Here is a 22313-nt window from a genome sequence, read left to right as displayed (position 1 = left end):
TTTTGGAATAGCTTCTTTACTCACATCCGTCCAAGCAAATGCGGGAACCCTTGCTCATTTATCACTACATCCGGGCGCCGATGCAGCGGCCCTAGTTCACTTGTCACTACACGGGGGCAGTGTAGCGCGTCGCTATGAAGGGTTACGCCCACGCCCAAACAATTTTTCATAATTTGTCTAGAGTTCATGTTTTGGATCCGACTAAGTTTTACGTTGGCTGTCGGCTACCATTCAAGATGGAACCTACTCACTGGCACAAGCAAGTGCTTGTTTTCATTATGAATCTTTTACTGCCTCGCATACTATTAGGAATGATTTATGGATCCTAGACTCAGGAGCTATTGACCATATGTCCTATGACCTAAATGTGTTTGAATCCTATAAACCAATGAGTGTTTCTAAGAAAATAATAGTAACCAATGGTAATACAATTCCTATGGCAGTTAAGGCAATGCTATTCTCAATTCCTCATTACCTATTCAGTAGGTTCTTCATGTTTTCTAACAATTTAATCTTTATTCATCAGCTCGCCAAAGATCTTAATTGCCGTGTTATTTTCTCTCCTCATACATGTGCGTTTCAGGCACTGGACATGAAGATGATTAGTGCTGCTGAGGAACGGAATGGGTTGTACTACTTGAAGAAAAGCATTGTTTTCACTAAAGGGGATCAATCTCTCCTTGCTTGTTCATCACAACCTACTCCTATGACTGAGATATGGCTTCAACATTATCGTTTAGGACATCCTCCTTTTAGTTTGTTGCAATCTATGTTTTCTACTTTATCCCATCAATAATAAATTGTCTTCTATTCCATTTTCTTTGATACATTCTAATGTTTGCCTATATTCCATGAGATGATTTCTACCTTGTTTGGATCCAACATTAAAAGATTCCGTACTGATAATGCAAAAGATTATTTTAATCACCACCTACATCAATTTTTCCAGCAAGAAGGGATTGTCCATGAGTCATCTTGTGTGGATACTCCTCAACAAAATGGGTTGGCCGAAAGGAAAATGTGGCATCTACTTAATGTTACTAGGGCTCTTCTCCATCATTATTCTGATACTAAACTTTTTTAGCGAGAAGCAATCTTAATTGCTGCATATCTGATCAATTGGGTTCCATCTAAGCTCCTAAATCATCAAAGTCCATTCTAGTGTTTGTCCTCCTATTTCCCTGATGTTAGTCTTCATACCTCCCTTCTTTTAAAAGTCTTTGGCTGTGTGTCTTTTGTCCATATTTCTAAGCATCAGAGAGATAAGCTTGTGGAAGAGTAGCTCATGTTTGTTTTGATTGTTATTTTTATTTACTGTTGTGATTGGTTATTAGTTATATTGTGCTGGTAGGCGGTAGTTTAAATTCGGTTGTATATAAGGACATTCAAGTCCTTAGTTATAGAGGGTTACAGTTTTTTTATTCTTCAATAACATTTGAATCTCAAGGTCTTTTTTAATCTCGGTTTTCTTTTTGTTTGACCTTGAAGCTCTCGCTTCATGGTATCAGAGCCAATTTGACTTGCGTCGATGGCTTCTTCTTGTTGAAGAGATTACTTGAGCGCCTATTTTGTTAGAATAATTAGTTGTTATTCTGTTATGTTTTTATCTACCATAGGCGGTTAGTTTGCTGTATTACTTGTTCTGTTAAGTAGTTAGATATTTTTGTATATAAGCTCAGCGAGCATCATTATTCATTACTGAAATTCATTCATCTTTGAGATTGTTCCTATTTCCCTTGTGCCCTAGATTTTTCTAAATCTAATCATCTTTACATGGTATTAGAGCCTGCGACTTGCGTCAATGGCTTCGAATCTGGATCGAAATTCTTCTTCCTCACTTCCGATACCTTCTTCCACCTCGCTATCTTCATCTTCGCAATCGGATTTCTCGTCTGTAGCGAAGGCGTTTAGCTTTATTCCTATCAAGCTAGACTCGAGTAACTATATTTTTTGGAAAGCACAGATTCTTGCAACGATTCGTGCTTTTGACTTGTTGCCGTTTTTGAACAAGTCGCCTCCTCCTCCTAAATATGTTTCAGATTTGACTGGTGATGGTGATGCTCCAGTGGTTAACGTGGATTATTTGAATTGGATGCGGTCAGACCAATTGCTTCTCGGCTGGTTGTTCTCTACTATTGACAAGGAGGTGCTTGCGCAGGTGATTCAATGTGAATCATCTGCCGAGGTATGGTCTGCTCTTGAGAGTTTATATTCTCGCCGAACCATAGCAAAATCTTTCCAATTAAAACAACAATTAAGGTCTGTTAAGAAGGATTCTATGTCTATTAATGATTACATACTGAAAATTAAGACAATTGGTCATTCATTGGCGGCTATTGGTGAATCCTTGAGTGATAAAGATCTCTTACTTGCAATTCTAAATAGATTAGATCATGAGTATGAAACAGTTGTAAGCTTGATCACCTACCAAATGGATGAAATCGACTTAGAAAAAGTGCAGTATCTGTTGTTAATGCATGAGCAACGACTATCCTCTAAAAATATTGCACAGTCTATGGTAAATTTTGAGTCGGTTATGCATGCTCCTGTTAATGTAAACATGACTTCAGTTGCAGCACAAAATGGTACTCATACTAGAGGAGGTTTTGGACAAAGATGAGGTGGATATAGAGGTGGAAGAGGTCGTGGTAGATCAAATAGACGGATCTATTGTCAATTGTGTGGAAAACCAGGGCACTTTGTTGATAAATGCTATCATAGGTTTGACAAAAACTTTCAGAGGAATGCTGGTGGTCAAAGTTTTCAGAATTCTTTTCAAAATTCTCCGAATTTTCAGAAGTTTCCAACAGCTGATTCTAGGGCATATGTAACTACCTTTTCTGATTCTAATGAGCCCTACATGAGTGATATAGGTTCTTCTCAAGGAGTCACCTCGTATGGCCATTTTTCTCAACCTTCAGAAAATTTGTCTCCCTCACAATTGCCTGATCATTCATGGTTTGTGGATTCTGGAGCCACAAATCATATCACTTCACATCTCAATAACCTGACATTGCATGCACCTTACAATGGAGGAGACAAGGTCTCTGTTGGCAATGGTAAGCAATTGTCCATATCTAATGTTGGTCTTGGACATTTATATACTAACACTAAGCCTTTTTCTGTTATCACATTACCTAGAGTTCTTCATGTTCCTCATATGAAGAAAAGTTTAATCAGTGTATCACAACTTACTAATGATCACAATGTACTTGCTGAATTTCATTTAGCATCGTTTACGGCTACTGCTAATTCATCGTCTCCGAATAAATGTACTGAATTTTCTTCCAATTGTTGTAAACCCCAACTTCCATTTAGTTATGGACTGTCTCCTAATGTTTGTTTAGTTCAATACAATAAGACATGTCAACAGTGACATGCTCGATTGGGTCATCCTACTTACACTGTATTGAAATTGATTCTTAATAAAATTCGAATTCCATGTTCTTCTTCAGCTCTTTCATTCTGTGATTCCTGTAAACTTGGCAAACATCATCAACTTCCATTTGTTTCTCATAATATTACTGCAAAAAGGCCATTGGAGTTGATATATTCAGATGATTGGGGTCCTTTTCCTACCATTTCTGTTAAAGGATTCAGATATTACATTATCTTTGTTGATGCTTACTCAAGGCCATTGGCTATATCCGTTGAAATTTAAATCAGATGCTTTACCTACCTTCATTAGTTTTCATAAACTGGTTGAAAATCAACATCAAACTAAGCTTAAAGCTCTTCAAACTGATAATTGGGGGGGGGGGAATTTCGAGCCTTTTTACCTTACCTACAAAGTCATGGAATACAACCTAGGTTTTCATGTCCTTATACTCATCAACAAAATAGTGTAGCTGAAAGGAAACATAGACATGTAGCTGAAATGGGTCTTACTCTACTTGCTCATGCTCATATGCCATTAAAATTCTGGGAAGAGGCCTTTCAAACTGCAACTTTTATTATTAATTTGTTGCCTTCCTCTTCACTATAGTTCCGTACCCCATTTGAGCTTCTCTATTAGAAAACACCAAATTATCTGTTACTTCAACCTTTTGGATGTGCTTACTTTCCTTACTTAAGACCTTATAACAAGCATAAGTTTGATTTTCACACAATCAAGTGCATATTTCTTGGATATAGCCATACTCAAGGAGGATATATTTGTTTGCATCCTTCTGGAAAAATCTATGTTTCTAGGCATGTGAGTTTTAATCCTGATGAATTTCCGTTTCAAGGTCTTTTCTCTTCTTCGTCTTCTCTGTCATCTAAATCAAATTCAAACAATTCTTCTACTTTGATTTTTCAATGACTTCCTAATTCTTCTAATTCTTCTTCTCCTGTTTCTTGTCCTCGGGTAGCACAAGCCTCTGATTGTCCAGAATCTGTCCGCCATTCTGAAAATTCTACTCATTCTTCAAGACAATCAGTGCCTTCATCTCAACCTGTTCACCCTTCTCTCAGCATGTTAATTCTAGTTCCTAAGTTCCCAACTGTTCCAGCTCCATCTATCCATCCTATGGTCACAAGGTCCAAGACTAAACAACTTTTAACCACCTCTCCTCAAGCCTTGGTGAGTTCCTTAGAACCTATTACAGTCCATGAGGCCTTATTAGACTCAAGATGGGTTAAAGCTATGGAGGAGGAGTTTGCAGCTTTGCAGAAAAATGATACATGGGAACTTGTTCCATTTTCTAATACTATGAATTTAATTGGATGTAAATGGGTGTTCAGAATTAAATATAATTCTGATGGCACTGTTCTGAAGTTTAAAGCTAGGCTGGTGGCAAAAGGTTTTCTTCAAAATTCGGGTGTTGATTATGCTGAAACTTTTAGTCTTGTTGTTAAAGCACCTACTATTAGAGTTTTATTCTCTTTAGCAGTAACTTTTGGATGGGACATACAACAGATTGATGTAAACAATGCTTTTTTAAATGGTGATCTTGAAGAAGAAGTATTCATGTCACAGTCGGAAGGTTTTGTCAATCCTAAGTGTTCTTCTCATGTGTGTAGACTGAAAAAGTCTCTTTATGGACTTAAACAAGCTCCTAGAGCTTGGTACACCAAGTTAAGACATGCTCTTCAGTCTTGGGGTTTCTTAAGGGCTGTTTTGGATGCTTCACTGTTTATTAAAAGAACTTCAGCCTTTGTCATTTTTATCTTGGTGTATGTTGATGATATCTTGATTACTGGTTCAGATTTAGCTGCTGTCCAAAATTGTATTCATGATCTTGACACTCATTTTGCTCTAAAAACCCTAGGATCTGTTAATTATTTTCTAGGGTTTGAAGCATATAGAGATAGCAGTGGTCTCTATCTTACTCAGTCCAAATATGTGCTAGATTTGTTAAAGAAGGCTGCTATGTCCGATTGTAATCCATGTGATACTCCAATTAATTCGGCTGTTTCTCTAACTGATGAAGGTGAAGTATTTGCTAATCCAGCCTTGTATCGAACACTAATTGGATCATTACAATATCTTACATATACAAGGCTTGATATAGCTTTTGGAGTGAATAAACTTAGTCAGTTTCTAGCTAATCCTAAGCAGCAGCACTGGTTGGATTGTAAACGGTTGTTGAGATATCTTAAGGGCACAATTGGTCTTGGTCTTTTCTTTTCACTGTCTTCAGCTGATTTATCTCTTAATGTTTACACGGATGCTGACTTTGCTGGTTGTAAAGTCTCTAGACGATCAACTAGTGGGCTATGTGTCTTTCTTGGTAACAATTTAATCATTTGGAGTTCAAAGAAACAATCATTGGTTGCTAGATCTGTTGGGGAGGCTGAGTATAGAGCCATTGCTCAAGGAGTGACTGAAGTTATGTGGCTGATATCTTTGTTTGGTGAGCTGGGCTATTCATGTGTGCATACTCCAATTATTTGGAGTGACAATCAAGCAGCCAAAAGCATGGCTGCAAATCCAGTTTTTCATGCTCGTACAAAGCATATTGAGATTGATATCCACTTTGTTCGTGAAAAGGTGGAGAAGAATCAAGTTGAGATTAGATATGTGCCTACTACTCATCAAATTGCAGATGTATTCACTAAAGGGTTACCACGGAGCAGATTTAAAGAATTGATAGACAAACTATCTTTACAGCAGTCTCCCATGGTTACCGAGGTGGCTGTTTCTAGATCTGATTTTAACGAATTAACTGCTAGACAAAGATTTCAAGAGAAGTCTACTTTGAGGGGAAATGTTGAAGAGATTACTTGAGCGCTTATTTTGTTAGAATAATTAGTTGTTATTCTGTTATGTTTTTATCTACCATAGGCGGTTAGTTTGTTGTATTACTTGTTCTGTTAAGTAGTTAGATATTTTTGTATATAAGCTCAGCGAGCTTCATTATTCATTACTGAAATTCATTCATCTTTGAGATTGTTCCTATTTCCCTTGTGCCCTAGATTTTTCTAAATCTAATCATCTTTACACTTCTCACACTGTTAGCTCCTCTCTGTTGCCTTGCTCCAATTCTGCGGCGTCGTCGGCATCACAATCAGATTTTACAGCGGTGGCGAAGGCTTTTAGTTTTGTTCCGATCAAATTGGACTCTAGCAATTATTTGCTCTGGAAAGCTCAGATTTCAACGACAATTAGGGCGTTTGATTTGCAACAATACATCAACAAGTCTTCATCACTTGCGCAGTACATTCACGATCCAGAGAATCCAGATCACAATGCTCAGGTGATCAATCCTGATTATCTTAGTTGGATTAGGTCAGATCAACTTCTCTTAGGCTGGCTATTTTCGACTATAGAGAAGGATGTTTTAGCACAAGTTATTCATTGTGAGTCTTCATCTAAAGTTTGGAGTGTGCTTGAAAATTTATACTCACAACAAACTGTTGCAAAATCATTTCAATTAAAGCAACAATTAAGGTTTATGAAGAAGAATGATTTGTTTGTCAATGAGTATATTTTGAAACTTAAAAGTATTAGACACGCCCTAGCTGCTATCGGAGAATCGTTGAATGATAGAGAATTATTGATGGCCATTCTACATGGCTTGGATAGTGATTTTGAGACTGTTGTAAGTCTAGTTACATACCAAATGGATGATATCGACATAGATAAAGTTCAATATCTTCTATTAATGCATGAACAGAGGCTTGCTGCTAAGAACACCTTGTGTTTCTTTTGTCTATAACATTGGATCTGCTAGTGTTAATTTGACCTCACAATGGACAAAGGATGATTCTGGAGTGTCTAGAGGTGGTGTTGGTTCTAGAGGTGTGCCTTTTAGAGGTGGAAATTATAGAGGACGTGGACATGGTCGTTCCTCTGGACGTAAAATGTACTGTCAGCTTTGTGGACAGCCTGGTCATTTGGTTGACCGCTGTTATCATCGTTTTGATTAGAACTTTTAGAGGAGCTCATCATTCTCTTTGACACCTTCTAATCCTAATTTTGGTTTTCAGTTTGGTAGAGGCATTTCAGTTTGGTAGAGGCAGTGGTTCTTTGGTACAATTGGCTCTAATGAAGCCTACTTAGCTGATAGTTCTGAGGCTTACTATGGCAACTTGCCTCCACCTTACTATGGAAACTTGCCTCCACCTCCACCTTCAGACACCTCTTCATTTTCTGCTAATCAGTTCTCTCCTGTATCATCTTCTCATGGTGACACCTTGTGGATTGTGGACACCAGTGCTACAAATCATATTACCTCAAACCCGAACAACCTGTCAATTCATTCTCCTTATGGCGGCAGTGATAGAGTTCCAGTTGGTAATGGTAAGAAGTTATCCATCACTCATATTGGCTCTAGTCACCTATGCACACAAACTTCTCCTCAAACTTTCCTGTCTCCACCTGATGTGTTGCATGTCCCTTCTATGCAACATAATCTTCTCAGTGTTTCTCAACTGACTAAAGACCATAATTTGGTTACTGATTTTCATGCTGACTCTTGTTTTGTTAAGGACAAGGCGTCCGGTCATGTGCTGCTTCGAGGGATTCTTAGAGATGGACTGTATCGTCTTGCTCTAGCTTTTGATTCTACTGGTCCCAAATTGGTGCCAAAGTTTGTTTCTAAGTCCAGAACATCAGGAACTTCCTTGTCAAAAAGATTTCAAGCTGCTTCTGCCTCGTTAGATAGTTCTTTTTCAAATAAGTGTAATGGACCAGTTTTGTCTATTGAGTCCTCTTTTACTATTGCTTCCTATGTTTCTAAAATTTGTCAGCAGTGGCATGCCAAATTAGGGCATCCGTCTTTAAATGTCCTTTGACTTGTATTGAATAAAATTGGCCTTTCTTGTTCAAGTTCAAATATATTCTTTTGTGATTCCTGCAAGGTTGGCAAAATGCATCAACTTCCTTTTGATGATTGCATAATTACAACCAAAGCTCCCCTAGAACTTGTTTATTTTGATTTATGGGGACCAGCACCAATGCTCTCTATTGAGGGGTTTAGATACTATATTGTTTTTGTTGATGCATACACTAGGTACACATGGCTATATCCTTTGAAATTAAAATCTGATGCCCGAGCCATTTTTAAAACATTTCACAAGCTTGCTGAACTCTAATATAATGCCAAACTCAAGGCTCTTCAAATTGACAATGGAGGTGAGTTCAAAGCCTTCATACCTTATCTTACCGCTTGTGGCATTCAGCCAAGATTCACTTGTCCTCATACACACCAACAAAATGGTGTGGCTGAGTGTAAGCACCACCACATAGCTGAAATGGGTCTTACCTTATTAGCTCATGCTCAAATGCCCTTAAAATTTTGGGTAGAAGCTTTTACCATTGCTGTTCATATCATTAATCGTTTGCCTGCTTTTACCTTAAACTTTCAGTGCCCATTCTCATTTTTTTATCATAAAGAGCCTGATTATATGCAGTTACAACCATTTGGTTGTGCATGTTTTCCTTTCCTTCGACCCTATAATAAGCACAAATTTTAGTTTCATTCAACCAAATGTGTATTTCTAGGCTATAATCATGTGCATGTCGGTTTCAAGTGTTTTCACCCCTCAGGGAGAGTCTATATTTCTCGTCATGTCAAGTTTAATTCAAAGGAGTTTCCTTATTCTGCATTGTGGAATTCCTCCTCAACTTGTACCTTTGCATCTTCTGTTTCAAATGCTTGTTCTGGTCAATCTACTTCTACTCTTCATTCCATCTCTTTTTTTCCGATCAGTTCTTCCTCTTCAGTATCTCCTCAAGCAGCATCGTCCTCTCCCTTGTCCTCTGTTGTTCCAACTAATTCTTCTGCTCAACCCTTTTCTAGATCTTCAGAGGATTTGAGATCTACTCAACCTGATTGTCCTAAATCTTCTACTTCTAAGCCTACTCCTGCTCCATCCATTCACCCTATGATCACCTGGTCCAAGGCCAAACATCTCTTAGTTTCCTCTCCATCTGCTTTTGTAAGAATCTCAGAGCCTAATTCAGTTCAAGAGGCTTTCTTAGATCCTAAATGGGTTAGAGCTATGAATGACGAATATACTGCTCTTCAATGCAATCATACATGGGATTTGGTTCCATTTTCTTCTGATATGAATCTAATTGATTGCAAATGGGTGTTTTGGGTGAAATATAATTCTAATGGTTTGGTTTTGGAACATAAGGCTCGGTTGGTTGCAAAAGGTTTTCTTCAAAACCCTAGTATTGATTATAGTGAGACCTTTAGTCCGGTAGTTAAGGCTCCTACTATTCGGGTTTTGTTCTCTTTGGCAGTTACATTTGGGTGGGATATTCAGCAGGTTGATGTTAACAATACATTTCTGAATGGTGATCTTGATGAGGCATCCAGAAGGGTTTGTAAGTTCTGAATTTCCTACTCATGTTTGTCAGTTGAAAAAGTCTTTGCATGGACTTTGCCAAGCTCCTCGTGCTTGGTATAATAAGCTTAAGGGAGCTTTACAGCAGTGGGGTTTTAAGAAGGTAGTTTCTGATGCTTCTCTTTTCATTAAAAGAACCTCTTGTTATGTGCTGTTTGTTCTAGTCTATGTTGATGATATTTTGGTGACTGGTTCGGACTCCTTGGCTCTTTAGGCGTGTATTCGTGATTTGGACAAGAATTTTTGTACTTAAAACTCTTGGTTTGGTTAACTACTTCCTTGGGTTTGAAGTCTTTAGAAACTCCATTGGTCTCTATCTCATCCAGTCTAAGTACACCATGGATTTGTTAAAGAAAGCAACAATGGACAACTGTAAATCTTGTCCAACACCTATGACTTCAGGTCTATCTTTGACTGATGAAGGTGTTCTCTTTTCTGAGCCTTCATTTCTTTCACAGTGAATAAACTGAGTCAATTTCTTTCAGCTTCTAAAGTTCAACACCGGCAAGCCTGCAAAAGATTGTTGAGATATCTTAAGGGCACTACTCATTTGGGGTTGGTGTTTACGCCTTCTCCTCAAGATATGGGTCTAAATATATTCATAGATGCAGATCATGCAAGGTGTAAGGTGACTCTCAAGTCTACCAATGGGTTATGTGTGTTTCTTGGTTGTAATTTGCTGGTCTGGAGTTCCAAGAAGCAATCAGTAGTGGCTCGGTTTGTAGGGGAAGCATAGTATCAAGTAGTGGCCTAAGGAGTTATAGAGATCTTGTGGCTGAAGTCATTGCTGTCAGAGTTAGGGTATCCTTGTGAGAAGACTCCTATCTTGTGGTGTGACAACCTGGCAGCTAAGAGTATGGTTGAGAACCCGGTTTTTCATTCTAGGACAAAGCATATTGAGATTGATGTGCATTTTGTCCGTGAGAAGATTGAAAATGGAGATGTTGATGTTCGATATGTACTTACTCTTCATCAGGTGGCTGATATTTTTACAAAGGGTTTATCAAGAAATCGGTTTGTTTTTCTGTGTAACAAGCTAAGGCTTCAGCAGTCACCTATGAGTCCCTCTCAGCCTGATTCTAAAGTATGGTTGTTATCTTCAATAGTTGCAGTTGGTTCAGTTGGCTTGGTGCTACCAAGGGAGCCTAATTTGAGGGGGAATGTGGAAGAGTAGCTTATGTTTGTTCTGATTGTTATTTTTATTTACTGTTGTGATTGGTTATTAGTTATATTGTGCTGGTAGGCAGTAGTTTAAATTCGGTTGTATATAAGGACATTCAAGTCCTTAGTTGTAGAGGGTTACAGTTTTTCTATTCTTCAATAACATTTTAATCTCGAGGTCTTTTTTTATCTCGGTTTTCTTTCTGTTCGACCTTGAAGCTCTCGTTTCAAAGCTTGACCCTTAAGCACTTAAATGCATCTTTCTTGGTTTTTCCCCTACTCAAAAAGGCCACAGATGTTATCATCCTCTCATTAGAAAATTCTATGTGTCCAAGGATGTTACATTTGTTGAAACTCAATCATTCTTTGGGTCCTCTAGTCTTGGTCACTAGGGGGAGAATGTTACTAGTGGTGACTGAGTTGGTGGTCTTCCTATCTTGGATTTGCCTCTTGAGTTACTCCTAAAGATCGAAACAATAGTTGTCTTTGACTCATCTGCTTCTTCGTCAGGTGAACAGGGCAGACCAGAACCGTAAGAAGCACTGCCACTGCCATCCCCGATCAAGTTTCGAGGGTCCCCTTATGTCTTCAAGAGAATAACACATCCTATTCCAAATCCTCAACTTGGACCAACATCCACTCCAAGTTTAGGTATTGAAATCACTTATCCCTCTAGTCCTTCTAATTCTGTTCCTAATGACTTGGATCTTCCTATTGCTATTAGAAAAGGAATCAAGAGTTGTACATAGCATCCATTGGCAAACTATCTCTCTTATCATCGTTTGTCCCCAAAGCATAGAGGTTTTTTGACCTCTTTGGATACCATTGTTATTCCTAAGACAGTTGTTGAGGCTTTAAAGGACTAGAATTAGATACAAGCAATGTGGGAGGAGATGAGAACCTTGGAAAAGAATCAGACTTGGGAAATGGTGTCTAGATCAAAGGGAATTAGACTTGTGGGTTGTAGGTGGGTCTTTAACCTAAAATATAATGTAGATGACACTTAAGAAAGGTATAAGGCTCGGCTAGTTGCTAAAGGGTATACTCAAACTTATGGCATTGATTATCTAGAGACCTTTGCACCTATGGCAAAGATGACAACAATAGGGATTCTCTTAGCCCTAGCAGCATATTATGGATGGCAGTTGCAACAATTTGATCTCAATAGTGCTTTTTTGCATGGAGACTTTGAAGAAAAAGTATTTATGGAGCCACCACCATGATTTGACAAAGGAATTTTATGAAAGGTATATAAATTAAAGAAGGCACTCTATGGGTTTAAACAGTCACCGAGGGCATGGTTTGATAGGTTCTCTTAAGGCTATGAAACAGATGGAATATCATTAAAGTAGGGGAGATTATACTCTCTTCATTAAACATTCAATGGAGGGAAGGATGGCAGCTTCACTAATCTATGTAGATGACATTATTATGATTGGAAATGATTTTGAAGAGCAGAAACAGCTTAAGGAGAGTCTTGCCAGAACATTTGAGATCAAAGACCTTGGTGCATTGAAGTATTTTTTGGGAATAGAGGTGATATTGGATTTTTTTGGGAATAGAGGTGCTAAAGAAGAGATTTTTCTGTCACAGAGGAAGTATATATTGGATTTGTTAAAGGAGACAAGATTGCTGGGAGGTAAAGGAGCAAGTACCCAGTAGAACCCAACATCAAGCTAGGGGGAAATTCGAATTATCAACTAGTGGACAAAAGAAGATATCAAAGATTTTTGGGACGACTAATCTATTTGTCACACACTTGATCAGATATTGCATTTGCTGTTAGCCTGGTAAGTCAATTCATGCATAGTCTAACTGAAGAACATATGCAGATTGTAAGGAGGATCCTATGTTATTTGAAAACTACACCTGGCAAAGGAATTTTGTTCTAATTAGAAAATGACTTGGATGTCACGAGAATGTCACGTATAGAATTAAGGCAGGTTGGTTAAAATGGAGAAATGCATTGGGGGTGTTATGTGATGGTAAAATCCCATAAAAACTGAAAGGAAAATTCTATAGGATAGTTATAAGACCAGTATTGTTGTATGGCTTAGAATGTTGGGCAGTCAAATACCAGTATGAGCAAAAAATGAGTGTAGTGAAGATGAGTATGCTAAGATGGATGTGTAGCCATACAAGAAAAGATAAAATTAGAAATGAGGTTATTCGTAATAAAGTAGGAGTAGCGCCAATCGAGGAGAAGATGAGTGAGACTAGACTAAGATGGTTTGGTTATTTGAGAAGAAGACCAAGAGACGCTTCTGTGAGTAGAGTTGATGAATTGGAATAATTAGTCAAAAAAAGAGGTAGAGACAGATCCAAGAAGATTTTGAGAGAGACATTAAAGTTTGATATGAAGTGTATGGGCCTAAATGAAGATATGACAAAAGACAAAAATATATGGAAGTCTAGAATTCATGTAGCCAACCTCACATAGTGGGATAAAGGCTGGATATGTTGTTGTTGTTAGGAAATGACTTGGACATTACAGGGGATACAGATGCAGATTATGTAGGGTCTTTAACTGATAGACACTCCACAACGATTTATTGTGTGTTTCTAGGGGGGTTTGGTGTCTTGGAGATGTAGGAAGCAGAGTATAGTGGCTAGATGTAGTGTCGAGGCCGAATTCAGGGTCATGGCTCTAGGGTTGTATGAGTTGCTACGGCTAAGAATGATTTTGGAAGACCTAAAGATTGCTAGCAGTGGACCAATCAAGCTGTGTAATAACAAATCAACCATAAGCATTGCACATAACCCTGTACAACATGATAGAACCAAGCATGTGGAGATAAACAAACACTTCATAGAGGAGAAGTTGGAAGCTGGCCTGATTTGTGTACCCTATGTTCTCTAAAAAAAAAACAGCTAGCTGATCTTTCCTTTTTAATCTTTCCTATGTTGTACATTCCTCATCCCTACAAGAGGATTTGTATTTTATATGTATGAAGTAATGAAGAATACATTCAGTTTTAGAAAATGTTTACTGCACATAGAGATAATTATTGACTATGCTTAAATGCTTGACTGCAATGTAAAACATGTCACTTCTTTTCCATTCTCAAGCATACTTATTTCCTTGGGAGGAGCTCAATACAATATTCACCCCCTTGGCATCATTCAAGAGAAGGACCTTCTGTCCCCATCAAGCCTCATTCTTGGGTTTGTCGATTGTCACGACCCTAAGGTTTAGCTAGGGTCTAAGAAGGGAATGGGAAGAATTTGGAAGAGGAATGGAGAAGAAATTTGAGGGAGATATAATGCAGAAATCAAGAGAAATGAGGGAGAGCAAGGAAAGAATCATAGAGAGAAAATAGGGAGGGAAAATGTGAATTCATTATATTCTTTCAGCATACCTTTCTCTACATACTATGGCCTATTTATAGGCTATTCAACTAGAAGTATAGTCTAGGAATAGCACCATGTGCACTACAACAGAACTAATAGCATTTCCTAACCAACAATGTAACCAATTACAGTTTTAACTCTAAAATAACTCAAGGGTCGTGACAATTCCCCCTCCTTGAAAGGTTTCTTGACCCCAAGAAACTTATTTCAACCTAGCCGGTGTTACTTCATCCAATGCCTCTCTTTACCAATTGGTTTTGTCTTCGTCTTTTCTTGTTCTTCTCTAGTATTTCTCTTTGTTGTTGCTTTCTCTTTTCCCCTTTCTCAACAATAACCGTATTATGACCTGTTGCAACACCAATCTCAGCCATTGACTTCTTTCTTAATGCCATTAAAAATGGTTTTGAATGAGCTATCAATCCTGCAACCCTATCTTTTCCAATCATAGAGATAATTGCAAACCTCTCTATGTGCAAAAATCTGTACAATACTTCCAATTCTTCTGGCTGCAATGTCACCTTTGTCTTATCTTGTCTGCCCATGCCAATGACATTTGTATGAGATGTTCCAAGCAAGTTGCCCAGTACAATCCTCTCCTTCCACCTCCTCTTCTTCCTCTTCTTCTTCCTCCAAATCACCCCAACGTTTGGTCTTATTAACTAATTCTTCCTCACAGTTGGGCTGGTCTTGTCGCAGAACCCTAGAAACATCACTATCGAGCGGACTACCATATTCATCAGCAAGAGGTTTGCCCCAACCTCCTACTTGCTGATTGCTGAAGTATACCCTAGGCACACTTTCAGCAAGTATTTCCTTTTGTAGAATCTCAGTCTCTTCTTCCACAACTGCCTTTTCTTTCTTGTCGTTCAGAATTGCCTTATTCAATTCAGGTTTTTCCTCATTCTTTGTAGCTACTATTCCCATTGTTATGACCTTGTTAATCTCATACTCCGCCTCAGCTGTATGTACATCATCTTCCTTTTCCACTGCTACTTTATCAGCTTCCTGCACTACCTGATTAGCAGTCTTAGAAACTCTATTACTAACATAGGTTTTGGTCCTTTCTCCAAACCGGTTACACAAGTCGATCACAAACTGTGGCCAGCTCAATTCTACCCTATCGCGGCTCCAATTCTTAAACCAAGCATCTGTAACGCCATCTAAATTAACTGCAGCCATGCACACTTTCTCCCTTTCAGCTACTCGGTATTGGCAGAACACCCTCTCGCACCTCCTAATCCACCATTTAGGTCTATCTCTTTCAAACGCCGAAATCGCCATCTGCGGGGCTGGGGATGTGGAAGGGCTTCCTTCAACTCTTTCGACCACATCTCCCTCCTTTGCCTCCAACTTCTCCCCTGCTTCCATGGCATCATTAGGCCCTTGCCGAGATCTTGGCGTCGTTAGAATTAGCGTTGATGAAGCCTTGGGAGTGAAATTTATCGGAGGACTGGCATTAGGTTGTTGAACTAACCTGCTCAAGGCGACATGCAGTTGCTGGCTGATTTGCTGGCTTAATCTAGCAATTTCCTCCCGGAGTCCGCTAAAGGCTCGATCCAAATGGGCCGCACACTCCGATCGATAGCAACTTGCTTCCACTTGGAGCTACTTGACACCAATTACTAGATTGCCTGTCTTGGTTTCCAATCGTTTCATTCCCATCCCCTCTGCCATGGTCAATTACCAGGTTGCCCAATCAGATTCACCTCACCGAAGTGGCAGCCACCACAGCGCACCTAGATCTGAATCGCACGCCTCAAATCTGAGTCCTATTGCCTGAATAGCTTGGCCTTGCTTACTGCCAAGCTCACCACACCAGCCAGCCACCTGCCTCTAATTTCCGATCGAAATGAATTGCTTGGTGATAGACTCAGCCCTCGCCTTCAATTAGGAACCTCTTATGATTGGGACAAGAGAGGCCGGAAGTCACGGAGTTGCTCCGTTGCAGTCCTTTGAGGAATCAACTTGAATAGCACCTCTCGCGCTACTTGCTGCAATCATTTCTTGTATTCTCCATCCAATTCCGAGCCTCCACCACATGCAGCAAGTTTGCCGAAATCAAAGTGATTCAAGGATCACCTCCGTCTCACCCATTCACCGACCGTTGCTTAGGATTTCCTTGAATTCTTGAATCGGCCACTGTCTCCGGAATTCCCGGAATTTGTTGCTCTTGATTTGCCTCCTAATTCCGCTCGATATCCCGTTGGAATTCTTTCGGCCTGCGTTGTCTTCACTCCCGGGCTGAAATTGCTTTGCTTGGCTACACCTTCCAATTCGTGTTCAATTCTGCCTTGCAGTAGTCGCTGGGTTGGAGTGCCTAGCCCGCTCAATTTTGGTTCATCTCTTCCACCTTCAAGTCGACTTCCTTCTCGTTATTTACTCACGAACAGAGCCGATAATCGCAATGGATAAACACCCTCTGGCCTTGCTCGCGATCGCTATAGATTCAGCAATAGTCCCCAACCGTTTTTCCTTCTCCACAACCAAGGTCACCTTCATCGCCTTGGCCCATGCATGCCTTCCCTGATCGAACAATACTTCCTGGATTTCTCAAGCCGGAAGCCAATCCACCGTTGGAATCATTGGACTGAATTCGCCTAAATTCCGTCTGCTCGACCTGAACCTCCACCTTCTATAATTGATTGATTTAGTTGTTCAATCAATTCAGTTGCTCGCCTATTGCACTCGGTCAGTGCCGTATCTGTCGCCTTCAAATTTTCGAACTCAAATCACAGCCAAGTAATCTATCGCCTTCAAATTTCCGAACTCAAATTACAACCAATGAATCGATCGAAATTCACTTGAAATTTGGAATCATCTTGGTTCCGTTCGGACTCAGATCAAACGCTGCATGCGCTATTTCGACTAACAACAAAGGAACGACCTCCTCTTGCTATGACTCAATCGGTCATGTGTTGACACTTGATCACTACCGTTATGGCTTCCTAAGCACTGGAAATCGCGTTGCTCGTCAAAATGTGCTTCCAGTAACCAACTTACAGTGATCAAACTATCGGTTTCGTCGGAATCTAAGCCGAGAATCGTGGCTCTGATACCAAATGTCACGACCCTAGGGTTTAGCCCGTCTAGGAAGGGAATGGGAAGAATTTGGAAGAGGAACGGAGAAGAAATTGGAGGGCGATATAGTGCAGAAATCAAGAGAAATGAGGGAGAGCAAGGAAAGAATCATAGAGAGAAAATAGGGAGGGAAAATGTGAATTCATTATTTTCTTTCAGCATACCTTTCAATACATACTATGGCCTATTTATAGGCTATTCAACTAGAAGTATAGTCTAGGAACAGCACCATGTGCACTACAACAGAGCTAATAGCATTTCCTAACCAACAATGTAACCAATTACAGCTTTAACCCTAAAATAACCCAAGGGTCGTGACATCGATCCATTGATGTCATGGGATGTGATGCTAATCATCCTCCACATTACCATGATTTCATATAACTTCATGCAACTTTTTAAAGTATTAAACACTTAAGCTTGTCTTTCACATAAACACATTTCTAGTGTTTCAAACCAATCACATATCATATTGCACATTCATGCAAAACTAACATCTAGCTTTCCTCAAGAAGCTTTCACACTTAGATCACCGATTCTGTGTGTGTGCGTGTGTGTGTGTATTTGCTCAAAGGATCTGAGTAATCTCATTTCACACAAAGGCCCCTGTTTATAGATTTCTCCAATCAATCCTAGTCATTCATCATAAAGTTTGATCCATCTAGGGAGTAAAGGGTGCCATTTTGGCCATTTTACTTTCTAGTCACACTGCCCTTAAACTAAGGCTTTTTTCATGCTTGCACTTTATGTGGTGTCCTTTTCACTATTCATTCATTTTATGTCACATTTGTTAAAGTAAGAGGATATTGTATTCCTATTATTGTACTAGAAGGTATACAATAGGTGTATGTAAGTTCTTTGACCAACTGAAAAAGGTAATAAACAACCATGTAAAGATTATTTATAAAATATTCTAGTAATATTCTCGAGATATTCTAACATTGTCCCTCAAACTCAGTAAGTTAAGAGGTTAGCTAACTTGAGTTTGGATTCCTATTCATTGAAGTGCCTGGGTAGATGAAGTAACACATTGATGTAGACATCATAATGATAGCAGATCAGACTGGAGGAAGTAGTAACAGGGGTGACTAAAAGTCAGACAATTTGGGGGGATCCAACCTAGATGCATGACGGGGAGAACAATGGCCTACAAGGGGGTGAGAAGCACAGTCGGAAAGATGCACAACTGGAGAGAGGTGATTGATCCAATATTGCCCGAGAAAGTAGACCAAATTGCAGCTTGAACAGAAGGCCTTTTCTGGATCAAGATAAATTCTGATATATCATAATAAAAAAAAAAAAAAAAAACCATGGTGCCAACTAGAGAATCAGATCACGGGAATGACCAAAATATCACTTCAATATTCACACCCCATCATATTAGAAGAAAGATGCTGCTGCTGCTGCTGCTGAGAAGATGATGCAACCAATGAAACTCATCGATGAAATAAACCCCATTGGAGGAGGATAGAGTTGGAGGGGAGAACGGCTGTGATGAGGGAAAGAATATGATGATGACTGCACACAGCAACAAGGCTGCTGCTCAGTGGTTCAGCAGTGAGGACTGGCAGTGGACAACCGACATCTCTGCAACAATCATTGGCAAATGAAAGCCCAAGATGAAAATGATGTTACAGTGACTAAGAAATAAAATAAGGAAAACAATGTGGAAGGAAAATCAAATCAATATGTTGTGAGGAAAACAGGATCAATATGGTTGGTTTTTCCCATAATCAGTGTCATGTTTTGTGAAAACATGAGACTCAAAGATCAACAAAGGATCTGATGCCATGTTAAAGTAAGAGAATATTGTATTCTTGTTATTATACTAGAAGACATGTAATGGGTATATATAAGTTCTTTGACTAACCTAAAAAGGTAATAAATAACTATGGAAAGCTTATCTATAAAATATTCTAGTAATGATCTCAGGATATTCTAAGAACATCAACTACCTTTTTGATGTCACATACTACCTCATTTTTTGCACACCTAGTATATTTTACTGCAATCCTTGGATCCTATTCCTACTGTCCATACTGAACTCTGTCTCACAGTTTTTTCTTAATGATTCTGATTTCTATGTGAGTTGCGTAATTGGACTTTTGTAAAATCCATATCTATCAAATGAATCATTCCTTTGCTGCCTGAGGGTCATTTTTCAACCTTTCAAATCTCAGGGTTGGCAGTCCACTATTTCATCAAATGGTGATTAGGTGATCCCAGCAGTCGACTGATCTCCCCATTGGACATCCCACTCAGTTTTCTAGACCTCGATAGTCTTTCCATCAGTCGGTTGTGGCCTCAATGGACCCCTACATTTGATCCTCCTGCTTTGTTCAACTTGACCCTTTCTTCAACTGAAGGTCTTCCAAAGCAAAGATTAAATGTCCTTGAGCAAAATACATGTTTAAATAACCTCAATAGCATTATTCATTCAAAATGAACTTCCATTAAAAATTCAAAGGGTTTGGTATTACATCTTTAGACTGCTGTAGTTTCAATACGTATATTAGAAAACAGAGGAGAAGATTGAAGGACGTAGAGAGCATGACTCGAGAAATAAGAGTGAGGTATGCTGCAGTTCTGTTCTGTGTATTCGAATAATATACACGTTTATGGTATTCTTAGCTGATTACCATTTAGTCATAATAATAATCTGTAGCACAAAATCGATTAATTTCTTGAAGGAGTTCACTTTGTTTTATTTTTCATTTTGCTTCTCACTTTGTTGTGTTCTATTACTATTTTTATTTTGCTTTTCTGGTTTGTCCATTTGTATCTATCAGTCTGTTGTTAGTCGGTCTATTTGCTTCTTTGTCTATTCAATTGCAAACCGTCCTCATTGATTTATTGTTTTTGCAGGTATCTTCTGAGAAGAAGTGCACTGGAATTGTTTATGGTTGACCGGTCAAACTACTTCTTTGATTTTGGGGTACTATTTGAAATGCACAATTCTCAAATCTCATGTGAATTATATTAATCCTTGGCATTAATTAGTCTGTTGGTTTTGGTTCTTGTTTGCTTCAGAGTGCTGAGGGGAGACGAAATGCATATCGGGCTATTGTTCATGCCCGTCCTCCTCATTTGAACAATATTTATCTAGCAACACAGGTTTGTACCTCCACGTGGCTTAGTTATCTAAGTACATGTAAATCTTGTTCTTAAAAATGTAATAACATCAACTCATTCTTCTTACGCTAGCAAATGTATAATTATGCTTTGTTGTAGAGACCAGAACAACTCTTGAAGAGAACTCAGCTTATGGAGCGTTGGTCTAGGTGGGAGGTATGACTTGAGATTGAACTTTGGATGCATTGTTCTCCTGAACGTTTCAAGTTTCATATAAATAATTTCTTTTATGAAGCATATGAATGAAACCTAGTATAACAGAAGCATATCAACATTTTTTTACCATTCAACCCCTTGCAGATCAGCAATTTTGAATATCTAATGCAACTCAACACATTGGCTGGGCGTAGTTATAACGACATTACTCAGGTGGATCTTTGATGATGATTTCTCATATTTGAGTATCCTATGAGGGTGATTAACTCTTTCCCTATTAAACATGTTGCTTTCATGCAGTATCCTGTTTTCCCGTGGATTCTTTCTGATTATACTTCCAAAAGTTTGGATCTATCAAATCCTTCTTCTTACCGAGATCTTTCAAAGGTATCACCATTTTGACTTTGCTTTTTAGTTTTCTATAGTCATATTGCTTTTCAGCTAACAAAAACTTCCTGAACAAAGGTTTTATCTAATGAATACCTTCCTTCATTCTTCATTCAAGCAATTGGAATATACAATATATAGAGAAGGATCATTAAGATCCCATTATTCTAGAATATACAAGAATCGGAAAACTACAAAAAAATAGGAACAGAAAGTTGACCTAAATCAATCCCTCAAACTGTATTTATTCTAGGATTCTAACACTTCCCTATACTTGCAGCCTATTGGAGCACTGGATTCTGATCGGTTGAAAAAGTTTCAAGAGAGATACTCCAGTTTTGAAGATCCTGTCATTCCCAAGTTCCATTATGGTTCACATTATTCAAGTGCTGGAACTGTAGGTTTCCCTGTTGGTTTATGTACGCTATTCTTAAGTACTTTGTGGTTGTTGTCATAGTTTGTTAACAGAATTCTTGCTAGCTGCATTAGGCGCACTCTTATGTTTTTCCCTGTAGCCATATCAACCAGCCACTGCAAAGATAGTACAATATATATAAAATAATACAATATACATAAAATATATGTTCGATATGCTCTTCCTTCACTTATGGTGAAATAAGAAGATAAAAAAATTCATATTAGATCCCAGAGAAGATCACTATTCATCTGAACTGAACTCCTCTACTACAACCCTTCTTCTCTGGGCCCTTGGGATATTTTGACAGATGAATGCTTGATGCCCACTCACCACTGCCACTCTTGGATAGGAGAACGAGTATATGGTCCAAGATGGTTTAAGAACCATTAACATGCATATATAAATTCACTTTTTTTTTTTGTATGTGGGAACACTCCATTTAGTTAATGGTTTTACTCAAGTATAAAGTAATGAAGAGTGCTTTTTGCATTACAATAAGAGTTCTCAGAACCCTAGTCAGCTTTCAGGCAATCTGAACTGTCACTGGATTCTAAGATTTCTAGTTCACGGAGATCCAATACTTAGCACACCTACAGCGTGCACTGGATGCTGTTACTCTAGTCTATTCAAGTTGGTCATAAGTTATGGTTTGTGATCATTACTTTCTTTTACCTTTTCTCATGTTTGTAATTTGTTTTCTGGTGCACGTCTATATGAATTTGTCTTTATAATTTTATTTACAAGCTAAAAGCACCAATTTTGAGGTGAAGGAGCTGTTACAACCCTGGGGATTATCTTGTAATTACTTACCTCTTATAGACTGTTGGGGAGGTTAGGAGGTTAGAAGGCT

The 22313-nt window shown here is 38.7% G+C and overlaps 1 protein-coding gene across 1 annotated transcript in view; it reads left to right on the top strand.

The window, feature by feature from the left end:
* LOC127802900 (BEACH domain-containing protein C2) overlaps window positions 1-22313 on the top strand; it is a 101696-nt gene that overhangs the window by 55492 nt on the left and 23891 nt on the right. Inside the window, exons 18-23 of the mRNA XM_052338977.1 lie at window positions 20236-20305; window positions 20401-20484; window positions 20602-20658; window positions 20803-20871; window positions 20959-21045; window positions 21326-21442. Coding sequence (XP_052194937.1) covers window positions 20236-20305; window positions 20401-20484; window positions 20602-20658; window positions 20803-20871; window positions 20959-21045; window positions 21326-21442 — 484 coding nt within the window. The remainder of the gene's footprint in view (window positions 1-20235; window positions 20306-20400; window positions 20485-20601; window positions 20659-20802; window positions 20872-20958; window positions 21046-21325; window positions 21443-22313) is intronic.

The sequence above is a fragment of the Diospyros lotus genome, chromosome 5, assembly GCF_014633365.1.
Source record: "Diospyros lotus cultivar Yz01 chromosome 5, ASM1463336v1, whole genome shotgun sequence".
Taxonomy (NCBI): domain Eukaryota; kingdom Viridiplantae; phylum Streptophyta; class Magnoliopsida; order Ericales; family Ebenaceae; genus Diospyros; species Diospyros lotus.
Note: the sequence above shows the minus strand (reverse complement) of the source record. Positions and strands in the feature narration are given on the sequence as shown.